Genomic DNA, 11931 nt, shown 5'->3' with positions numbered 1-11931 from the left:
TTTTAGTAGAGACGGGGTTTCACCATGTTGGCCAGATGGTCTCAATCTCCTGACCTTGTGATCTGCCCACTTTGGCCTCCGAGAATGCTGGGATTCCAGGTGTGAGCCACCGCACCTGGCCATATATCCCAATTTCTATCTCCTACATCCTTTTTACATAAATGATAGTTTATTATTCATACTTTTTATATTTGTTTTATTTACTTAGTAAAATATCCTGATGATCACTAGTAAAACATAGAGGTTTTTAAAAAATATCTTTTTACTGTTTTATAATATTTCATTAGGTAAAGTATTTTCAGCTATTTCTTATTGATTGATATTTGAGTTGTTTTCTGTATTTTGCTATTATAAGTCATGCCATAGTCCATATGCCCTTTGTGTTTCTGCTGCTCTTTTACTGGGATAGATAAAATATCAGTAATTTAAATTTGAAGTACATTAGAATAATAATACAGGAAAATTGGGGGAATGGGAGATAGAGCAAATATGGCCTACCCTCCATAAATTCATCACTTTTTACAAGTACTGTCAGTTTTATGTATTAGTGTTTTATTCTCTTTCCATGTATGTATTTTTTATAATTGATGTCATACATATTATAGTTTTTCCACTAATAGTAAATTAGAAATTTTCTTACATGCTTTATACATTTATTGTACTTTTTAATGGTTATATTTATATTGTATCAACATTTGCAAATATAGATTACTAGTGATGGAGATTTAGAATATTGCTAGTTTTGTTTTTGCTAGTTTGTTTAATACTGTAGGGACTATCCCTGTGTATTTACAAGCCTGCTTTCTTAGAGTGAATTTCCAAGACTAGGATAGCCAGGTGAAAGGATGTGAGAAGTTTGATGATTCTTTAAACATGTTATAATGTTTTCCAAAAAGGCTATAGTAGTTTATAATGTATGCTCCTGTATATGAGTGAAGTACCTAGCTTTTATAACCCATATAGTGCCTATCACTTTCTGTCCGAAGTGGCAAATATTTATGGATGCATGGTCTTTTCTCCAATACTGTATGGTAATGGCTGTACCTTATACATATTTGTATGCATTTCTTTGCCTTAACAGAATGCTTTTCTAAGTAAGCATTGAATAAACACTCAGTTTTGGAATTGCTTGATGAATGCAATTTGTGATAATCATATTTAAAAGTTTGATGGAGAGTCTCAAGTATTATACATGAACAATGTCAACACAACACAAAATGTATAGTTAGCAGGAAGTTGTAGATAATGATGTGCCATTGTTTGTGAATGTAATGTTTCTCCTTCTACAGGTGGGGGACCTTAGGCTTGCATTGCAACGTGCAGAACAAGCAGCTGCCAGAAAGGAGGATTATTTACGCCATGAGATTGGTGAACTTCAGCAGGTACTGTCACAGTGTTCTGAAACACAAGTCCAAGAACTATGTGTCTTTCTAGAAATAAAAAAATGACTCAGTGGGATAATGTTGATGGAACTGAGAGGGCTGCTATCACACTTAGCATTTGCTGTATTTTTGTGGCTTGTGTGAATAAATCAGAGTGAGCACCTTAAAAATGTATACAAGAAAAGGTTTTGTTTTTATAGAAAATAATGTTATCATGATAGATTTGTTATATATATATTCAGTATTGCTTTTCCATTTGTAATGGCTTATTAGTGATTATCAGTCTTTGATTACTGTGGGACAGGTAACAGTTCCCGGTTTCTATGTCTCTGTTAATTTTCCGTCAGTTAACATGCACAGGAAAAGGGAGAAGAAATAGAACTTAGATTGATTTTTCTGTTTTTATAACTACTTAAAAATATTTGAAGAGGCAACTACTAAGAGGTTTGGATGAACTCTTTTTTTACCCTTCAGATAATTGAAGACTATCTTAGAAATGCTTTTTAAAGAAGCATTTATTTATTTATTTTGAGACAGAATCTTGCTCTGTCGCCCAGGCTGGAGTGCAGTGGCATGATTTCGGCCCACTGTACCCTCTGCCTCCTGGGTTCAAGAGATTTTCCTGCCTCAGCCTCCTGAGTAGCTGGGATTACAGGCGTGCACCACCATGCCCAGCTAATTTTTGTATTTTTAGTAGAGACGAGGTTTCACCGTGTTGGCCAGGCTGGTCTTGAACTCCCGACCTTAGGTGATTCACTTGCCTTGGCCTCCTAAAGTCCTGGGATTAGAGGTGTAAGCCACCGTGCCCACCCAAAGAAGCACTTATTTAGATACTCTGTTACACAGTCTAATTCTATTGGAAGGATCAAACAGTTAGAAAAATAATTAAGGGCCGGGCGTGGTGGCTCATGCTTGTAATCCCAACACTTTGGGAGGCTGAGGCAGGCAGATTGCCTGAGCTCAGGGGATCGAGGCCAGCCTGAGTAACATGATAAAACCTCATCTCTACAAAAGAAATACAAAAATTAGCCAGGTGTGATGCCATGTACCTGTAGTCCCAGCTACTTGGGAGGCTGAGGGTGGGAGGATCACTTGAGCCTGGGAAGTCAAGGCTACAGTGAGCCAAGATTGTGCCACTGCACTCCAGCCTGGATGTTAGACTGAAACCCCATCTCTAAAAATAATAATAAAAATAATAATTTAATTTAAAAGCAAATAATTTTCTCTTGGAAAAATAACTCTCCAGGAATCTCTTCTAAAGTTTAGGTTTGCTAGTGCTTTTAATGTTTTTATTAGTGTCATTGGTAGTGACTTAATAATTTCATGATTCAGAGACTCCAGGAAGCAGAAAATCGAAACCAGGAACTGAGTCAGAGTGTTTCATCAACAACAAGACCACTGCTTCGACAGATAGAAAATTTGCAAGCAACCCTAGGGTCCCAGACATCGTCGTGGGAGAAATTAGAGAAGAATCTTTCTGATAGGCTTGGTAACTGCTTTAGTTTTTATGCTCAATGCAGAAACCCTTCCATCTTGTTTATAGAATTAGAGTAATGGTATGAAATTGAAATTCATTTGCTCTGATACTTATATTTTGTGTCTAATATTTCGATTTTTACCTTTTCTCTTTTTCTATGTGTATTTTTAATACCTTTATTATGTCTCTTTCAAACCATTTTTCCGGTTACACAATGTTATCAGATACTGGCTAAAGTAGTTCCATGTCATTCTTTCATTCATTTCTACAGACTGTTGCACTTGAGTTTTTTCTTGTCCATTGCTAAATCTGACCCCTTTGTAGCTTGTCTGCAATAGTGTAGGAGGTCGAGATCAGATATGATTCTCATCAGTGGTACAATTCCAAGAGCGAAAATAGGTCTAAGGAGAGTCAAGATCAACTTTAGAAGAGAGATACTATGGAGTCTTAAGATTCCATATTCTGGCAGGGCATGGTGGCTTACATCTGTAATCCCAGCACTTTGGGGGACCATGACGGGCATATCACTTGAGGCCAGGAGTTAAAGACCAGCCTGGCCAATGTGATGAAACCCCATCCCTATTAAAAATACAAAAATTAATTGGGTGCTGTGGTGCATGCCTGTAATCCTAGTTACTTGGGAGGATGAGGCAGAGAATCACTTGAACCTGGGAAGCAGAGGCAGCACTGAACTGAGATCGTGCCACTGCACTCCAGCCTGGATGACAGAGTGAGACTCCATCTCCCATATTCTGCTTTTTTACAGTCATGCCCCAGGTTGCCCTTCTGTGATGTTAATAGAAAGAAAAGTATTGTTCTAAAATGTTTCCCTTCAAGCACAGACAGGTAGTGTACGTATATTATAGATATCCCAGCAGCTAGCAGATTCATGAAAAATTCAAGTATGCCTTTTATGCCTGACACTCACTGTAATTTGAGAAATCATGGTGTAGTGATAAAATCAGACCTGAATGAGTAAGGAGACATGGACTCAGGGTGTTTTGTTTTGAATCATCCAACAAAACAGTCTGGAACAAGTCACTTATATTGTTCCAACTCTCTCTGTGCTATTCCTTGTGAATTAGGAGGGGTGAACTAGATTAGTGACTTTTTTTTTTGGCCACAAAAAGAATACAATACCTAGGAAGATTAGTGATTGTCAAGTAGTATTCAGTGGACTCTTGGATACCTTGTGGCTGCTGTCACAGTGAGAGGGGAGCTTGATAAATAATAGGCAGGGCTTCCCAGGCTGCTATAATGAAAACAGGGCCTCTTTTGTCTTATTTTATTGGAGCTCCATGTAAGATTTGGTCTAGAAAAAGATTCATCTGCTTAAAAAAATTTACTGAACTAGATAAACCTTAATGTATATTTAAATTTATAGGTATAAATGTTAGGTCTGTCATTTATGACAACTTTTTTGAGACCAATGTGAAATGAAATATGAGACATCTGAAAATGATACCTTTTGAAATAAATATTTGCAGTAAATGAATGCTAACAACTGATACTTTTGTGGTTTTTAGACTGAAGTTTCCATACCCTCAGGGATATGTGGTATCATGCTAGCATATAGGCAAAGCCACAGGACCAACATACCAAGGAATGCTATTAAAAAGACCATAGCTACTCTGTGGAGCAGAGTGTAAAATGTAAAATAGAGGTGTTACTAGCTCTACTTTGGTGGAGAAAAAATATGAGAATTCTTACCTAGGTTAAATCTCAGAATCTTATCCATTGCTCTTTTTTCAATTGAAATTTTAAATGATATACTGTAAATTCACATGCAGTTATAAGAAATAATATAGAAAGGTCCTGTGCAGACATTGCTTAATATTTCCAAGTATTAAAATTTTAACAATATTAATGTATAATATCAATCATAGTATTGACATGGATACCATCTACTAATTTTATTCAGATTTCCATAGTTTTATTGGTACTCATTTGTGTGTGTGTGTGTGACACGTGTGCACACACACGCATATGTATTAAGTTCTGTACAATCTTACCACATGTTCATTACCATAGTCAAGAATATTGAACAGTTCCAACACTATGAGTCCTTCCTGTTGCCTTTTTCTTCTTTTTTTCTTAGCTGTTACCCTTTTGGAAACACACCTCCCACTCTCTGAACCCCCTCCCTCCCCTGTCCCAAATCTCTGGCAGTCACTAATCTGTCCTCCATTATTTCTAAAATTCTGTCATTTCAAAATGTTACATAAATAAAATTATACAGTGTATGACATTTTGGGATTGGCTTTTTTCACTCAGCATAATGCCCAGGAAGAGGTTCACACAGTAGTTGTTTGTATCAGCAGTTCAGTGTTTTTACTGCAGAGTGTTATTCCATGGTATGTATGTACCACAGTTTGTTTAGCCATTCAGTGGACAAAGGATATCCAAGCTGATTCCAGTTTCTGGCTATTACAGATAAAGGTACTGTGAATATTCGGATACAGGTTTTAGTGTGGACCTAAGTTTTCATTTCTCTGGATAAATGCCCAAGTCATGTTTAGTGTTTTTAAGAAAATGCCAAACTATTTCCAAAGTGGCTGTATAAGAGTAATCTAGTTTATTCACATTGTTGCCAACATTTTGTGTTGTCCCTGTTTTTTCTTTTAGTTACTCAGACAGGCATGTAATCATACCTCATTATGATTTTAATTTATATTTCTCTAATGACTAATAATATTGAACATCATTTTATGTCCTGTTTTTCATTTGTACATCCTCTGTGGTGAAATGTCTATGTCTTTTACCCATTTTCTCACTAGATTGTTATATATTCCTGATACTAGTCCTTGATAAATGGTTTGCATTTATTTGCTTTCACTCTATATCTTGCCTTTTCATCCTCTTCACATAGATTTAAAAATTCAAAATTTTGAAGAAGTTTGTCAGTTTTTCTTTCTATGACTCTTGTTTTTGGTGTCAAATCCAAGTACTCTTTGCCTTGCTCTAGATCCTGAAGACTTTCTCCTCTATTTTTTCCTAAAAGTTTTTTAGTTTTATGTTTTATATTTAAGTCTTTGAACCATTTTGAGTTAATTTTCTTGTATGATGTGATGTATAGGATTTTTTTGTTTTGTTTTATATAGATGTCCAATTGCTCCAGGACCATTTGTTATCCACTACTCTTTTAATGCATGACTCTATTTTCAAATTAAAATACTTTTGGAAAAGAATGAAAAAGCAGGTATAAGTTAAGATTGGTTCATTTGTCCCAGTAGATAGTCCTGCCCTAGGCAATAACTGCATCATTAAATGTTTGAAATCATAATTGACTTGGTGTTTTGGTCTCTGGACTATATGTGTATCTGATTTTTCTTTCTGTCCTATAATCAGGTGAATCCCAGACCTTGCTGGCAGCAGCAGTTGAGAGAGAACATGCAGCTACAGAAGAACTCCTTGCTAACAAAATTCAGATGTCTTCTATGGAGTCACAGAATTCTCTCTTAAGACAAGAAAACAGTAGATTTCAAGCCCAGCTAGAATCAGAGAAAAATAGGCTACGAAAACTGGAGGATGAGAATAATAGGTGAGCATGGTTTTTGAGTGATATTTTTGGTAGTTCCGTGACATCATAAAGCACTTTTTAAAAGTATGTTGTTGGGCCAGGCGCGGTGGCTCACGTCTGTAATCCTAGCGCTTTGGGAGGCCAAGGCAGGCAGATCACTTGAGGTCAGGAGGTCAAGACCAGCCTGGCCAACATGGTGAAACCTAGTCTCTTCTAAAAATACAAAAATTAGCTGGGCGTGGTGGCGTGCACCTGTAATCGCAGCAACTTGGAAGCTGAGGCACAGGAATAACTTGAGCCTGGGAGGTGAAAGTTGCAGTGAGCTGAGATTGTGCCACTGCACTCCAGCCTGGGTGACAGAGTGAGACTCCATCACAAACAAACAAACAAAGTGTATTGCTGGCTTTTAGCTTCATAGTACGAAGAACTAAAAGTAAACACTTTTAGTGTTTAAAGTTAGAATGATTAGTAATAGGATATTATGCCCAGGTATGGAGGGTCACGCCTGTAATCCCAGCACTTTGGGAGGCCAAGGCGGGTGGATCACCTGAGGTTCAGGAGTTAAAGACCAGCCTGGCCAACATGATGAAACCCTGTCTCTACTAAAAATACAAAAATTAGCCGGGCATTGTGGCGGACACCTGTAATCCCAGCTACTCGGGAAGCTGAGGCAGGAGAATCGCATGAACGTGGGAGATTCAGTGAACAGAGATGGCACCATGGCACCCCCATTGTGCAGCAGAGCAAGACTCTGTCTCCAAAAAAAAAAAGTAATAGGATATTATAGCAGGATAGTACTGGGATTCATTGACTATTATATAGGTTGTTGAGATTGTGTGGCGTGTTTTGTATATATTTGGATTTTTCCAGGGAAAGGATTTATACCTTCAATCAGATTTTTAAAAGGGGGCTGTAACACCACAAAATAGTTTTCAGACCACTCTTTGGAGTTTTATATTACAAGGGTTTTAGCAGCATAGTTTAAGCCTTTTCTAAATAAATGTCTGAGTTCTTAGAAACCACGGGGTGTAAAATCCAACTATCTGAGAATATGTTAATAGGCAATGGTTGGTATTTTTTACCCTCTGTGTTCTTCCTTGGAAATTTTACTTTTTAAAAAAGTAGTCAAGTAAAAATGATTTCTAAAGTAAAATATCTGAACTTTTATAAACATTTTCATAGAACTCCCTAATAATAAGCTTTGTGGAATCTGAGTGTATTAGGGGATGATGATACTCAAAGTTATTTTTATAAAGTCTCTTTTTAAATGAAATCTTAACCCAGAGCACCAATAAATAAAATGCACAAAAGTGGAGATTTTTCACTTGTGGTTTGGTTTTTGAGTGAAACTCAAATGGGATCTGGAAAACACTGTTGAAAAATCACTGATGTCAATCCGGTAATAAAAATGACTTCTCAATAGGTAGCTGGAGTTAAAGTACTGAGTTTTTAATAGTGTATACTGTCATCTTTTTCATTTTCTGTTTTTTGTTTTTTAATTCTCTTTGGTTTAATAGGTACCAGGTTGAATTAGAAAACCTAAAAGATGAATATGTAAGGACACTTGAAGAAACAAGGAAAGAAAAGGTATTTCCCTTCATGATCACTCACCTCTTAGGGCTTACATTAGAGAATGGTTGGGGATGGCAGCAAACTAATGAGATAACAAGATGAAATGGGTGATGCCACTGCTTTTGGAACTTGGTCTTTAGTAGTGAAACAAATAGGAGTTTCTACTTCATGCCTCTAACTTTGGGACTGACTTATCATGGCATGCATCAGTATCACAGAAATTATCTAATTTTATCTCTCTCCATTAGACACTGTTGAATAGTCAGTTAGAAATGGAAAGAATGAAAGTTGAACAAGAAAAGAAGAAAGCCATTTTTACTCAAGAAGCAATAAAAGAAAAGGTATTGAATTTCATTTTGTTTTTGGTGTAACCATTTAGTAGATGCTGTGATTAATCTTTGTTGTTTTTTTTTTTTTTTTGAGACGGAGGTTTGCTCTTGTCACCCAGGCTGGAGTGCAGTGGCTCACTGCAATCTCCACCTCCCAGGTCCAAGCAATTCTCCTGCCTCAGGCTCCTGAGTAGCTGGGGTTATAGGCACCTGCCATCATGCCCAGCTAATTTTTGTATTTTTAGTAGATACAGGGTTTCACCACATTGGCCACTCTGGTCTCAAACTCCTGACCTCAGGAGATCACCTGCCTCGGCCTCCCAAAGTGCTGCATTACAGGCATGAGCCACCACACCCAGCCATGTTTTTTAATTTTAGCTATGCTGTATAATAAGCTTGTCCATCCTGTGACCCTGGTTGGCATGTGGCCCAGGATGACTTTAAATGAAGCCCAACAAAAATTCGTAAACTTTCTTAAATCATCATGAGATTTTTTTCATGGTTTTTTTTTTTTTTTAATCTCATCAGCTATTGTTAGTATATTTTATGTGTGGCCCAAGACAATTCTTGTTCTTCAAATGTGGCCCAGGATTAGAAATTCCTGTTTTATAGGTATCATTTTTTCAATGTCTGAAATCAACATAGTGATAAATTCTGTTATTATTATCAGTGTCCTGCTTGGAGTGGACCCAAAGTAATTTGAGTTTATACAAAGAGATTTATGATTTCCAGGACTTGAAATTGTCCCTTTTTAAATGAATTTACTCATCTCTCACTGAAACCAGTGCACTTCATTTGGCCTATAGGCAGTTAAGGAGTAAATCTGGCTTGCTTGCTTTCTGGTTAATGAGGGTAATTTTTCTAAAATAAATTTTCTGAGGCTGGCCTTGGTGGCTCACACCTGTAATCCCAGCACTTTGAGAGGCTGAGGTGGGTAGATCACTTGAGCCCAGGAGTTGAGACAAGCCTGGCCAACATGGCAAATCCCCATCTCTACTAAAAATACAAAAATTAGCCGGGCATGGTGGCATGAGCCTGTAATCCGAGCTACTCGGGAGGCAGAGGTGAGAGAATTACTTATACCTGAGACGCAGAGGCTGCCGTGAGCTGAGATTGCATCACTGCACTGCAGCCTGGGCGACAGAGTGAGACTTTTTTTCAAAAATAAGAAAAATAAAAATACAATGAGTTTTCTGTATTGAAAGAATTATAGTGTACTTGGAGTTAGCATAATATATTTAAACCACTTACATGTAAATTTAAATTACTCATCGAACTTATTTGGAATTTTAAAAATACATTAAAAATAAAATGGATGAGCCAGAAATTTTATGGTTTTTAACACTCATCAGTAATTTTATGTTACAGAAATAGGTTTAACTGATAGTATTTTGTATAATATGAAGCTTAACAGAAACATTCTCATTCCATTATAAAAACCCAACAAAGTACCTTATTGTAATAAATGGGTCCTGTGACGATCTAACCAAGTCTATCTACGGTTTTAATTAGTACATATTGTACTTTTTTCTTTTTTCTTTTTTTTTAAGACAGAGTTTCACTCTTGTTGCCCAGGCTGGAGTGCAATGATGCGGTCTCAGCTCACCACAACCTCCACTTCCCAGATTCCAGTGATTCTCCTGCCTCCGCCTTCCAAGTAGCTGGGATTACATGCATGTGCCACCATGTCCAGCTAATTTTGTATTTTTCGTAGAGATGGGGTTTCTCCATGTTGGTCAGGATGGTCTTGAAGTTCCTACCTCTGATGATCTGCCTGCCTCAGCCTCCCAAAGTGCTGGGATTTACAGGCATGAGCCACCGTGCCCAGCCAAATATTGTACTTTTTTTTTTTTTTTTTTGAGATGGAGTCTTGCTCTGTCGTCCAGGCTGGAGTGCAGTGGTGTGATCTCAGCTCACTGCAACCTCTGCCTCTTGGATTCCAGGTATTCTGCCTCAGCCTCCCGAGTAGCTGGGACTACAGCCATGTGCCACCACATCCAAATAATTTTTTTATTATTTTTTAGTAGAGACAGGGTTTCACCATATTGGCCGGGCTGGTCTCAAACTCCTGACCTTGTGATCTGCCTTCCTCAGCCTCCCAAAGTGCTGTGATTACAGGCATGAGCCACCGCACCCTGCCCAGTATTGTATTTTTGATAAGACTTCAGAAGTCTTTTTATGGGAAAATTAGAATGAATCTTTAAAAAATTTTTTTTCTTTGATTGTATTGAATTCCTTTGTAGTTTGCCTTTTTAAAAAAGATTGAATCTTTGTTCTCATTAACCCTAGAAAATGTTCTTTCTTTCTCTGCTTATCTCTTTGCTCTTTAATCTGAACAGAATTTTTTTTTTTTTTACTCTCTAAGGAACGCAAGCCATTTTCTGTTTCTAGCACTCCCACCATGTCACGCTCAAGTTCAATAAGTGGTGTTGATATGGCAGGACTACAGACATCTTTTCTGTCTCAGGTGATGTTTTATTTTTATATGTGCTTGGTTCTTAGAATAATAATAAAGGAAATATGCAAATATCAAGATTGTCTGTCACCACGACCTTGCCATTTTATAGACAATGCATCTGAATACTTGTGGAGGAGTACTAATTGTAGTGAGAGGAAATACATGGATGATTTTCTGCCTTTGAGAAAGTCATAATCATTTAAAGCAAAAATTGACAGAACCATTTTTGTTCAAACCTGGTAATGGAACACAAGCTATGATAACCAAATGACTGTATGTGCTTTCTTAATTAACATAGGATGAGTCTCATGATCATTCATTTGGACCAATGTCTGTATCAGCAAATGGAAGCAACCTTTATGATGCCATAAGGATGGGAGCAGGATCTAGCATTATTGAAAACCTACAGTCTCAGCTAAAGCTAAGGGAAGGGGAAATTACCCATTTACAGGTATTGGAAAAATTAAATTTGCTATGGAAGTAAATGAAGTTTTGGGGCCAGTGAATAGCATCCTTCATTTGCATCTGAATTCTGAGCAAATTGAGAAACAAGATGACATAAGTGGCATGTGAAGCCCAAAATGTATCATATATAAATGATAAAGGCTAAAAAGGGAAATTAGCTAAGGAAAACAGCCAACTGAACCTGACTGATTGCCAGAATTAGGCAGATTTGGCTGATTTGTCACAGGAAATGCTGGGCTGGGGCAGGCATCCCATGTGTTACAACCTGCCTGCATAAGACGTAAGCCTCTAGGAGCAGAGGATGCCTCCTCCTTTCAAGTAGCTCTTTCCCAGCAGGATAAAGGGAAGTTGCTGAGCTGAGAATGCCTGTTCTATTCAGATTTACCTCCTAGATAAGTTATTCCAACTCCCCCGGGAATGAAGGAATAAAGAGTATGAGAGATGTTAGAACTGTAATAGCCTGTACATGGGAGGAAACAACATGAGTTGTTGAGGGAGGATCCTCCCATCTTAACCTTTTTGGCTTTTAAAAAACTTTGAACAGTCAGAAATGTTAAAATGTTTTACAGCTTGAGCATCCCAAATCTGAAATCCAAAATGCCCCAAAATCCAAAACTTTGAGTGCTGACATGATTTACAAAGGAAATACTGAATTGAGCGTTTTGGATTTCCAGATTTGGGGTGCTCAGCCAGTAAGTACGTAATGCAAATATTCCAGAATCTGAAAA

General features: G+C 37.4%; 1 protein-coding gene across 1 annotated transcript in view; it reads left to right on the top strand.

Annotated features, from left to right (window-relative positions):
- Positions 1-11931, top strand: part of TMF1 (TATA element modulatory factor 1) — a 32299-nt gene that overhangs the window by 16962 nt on the left and 3406 nt on the right. The window contains exons 9-15 of the mRNA XM_017542775.2: positions 1290-1382; positions 2715-2871; positions 6208-6400; positions 7897-7966; positions 8200-8292; positions 10646-10747; positions 11037-11219. Coding sequence (XP_017398264.2) covers positions 1290-1382; positions 2715-2871; positions 6208-6400; positions 7897-7966; positions 8200-8292; positions 10646-10747; positions 11037-11219 — 891 coding nt within the window. The remainder of the gene's footprint in view (positions 1-1289; positions 1383-2714; positions 2872-6207; positions 6401-7896; positions 7967-8199; positions 8293-10645; positions 10748-11036; positions 11220-11931) is intronic.

Source organism: Cebus imitator, unplaced genomic scaffold, assembly GCF_001604975.1.
Source record: "Cebus imitator isolate Cc_AM_T3 unplaced genomic scaffold, Cebus_imitator-1.0 Scaffold147, whole genome shotgun sequence".
Classification (NCBI taxonomy): Eukaryota; Metazoa; Chordata; class Mammalia; order Primates; family Cebidae; genus Cebus; species Cebus imitator.
Note: the sequence above shows the minus strand (reverse complement) of the source record. Positions and strands in the feature narration are given on the sequence as shown.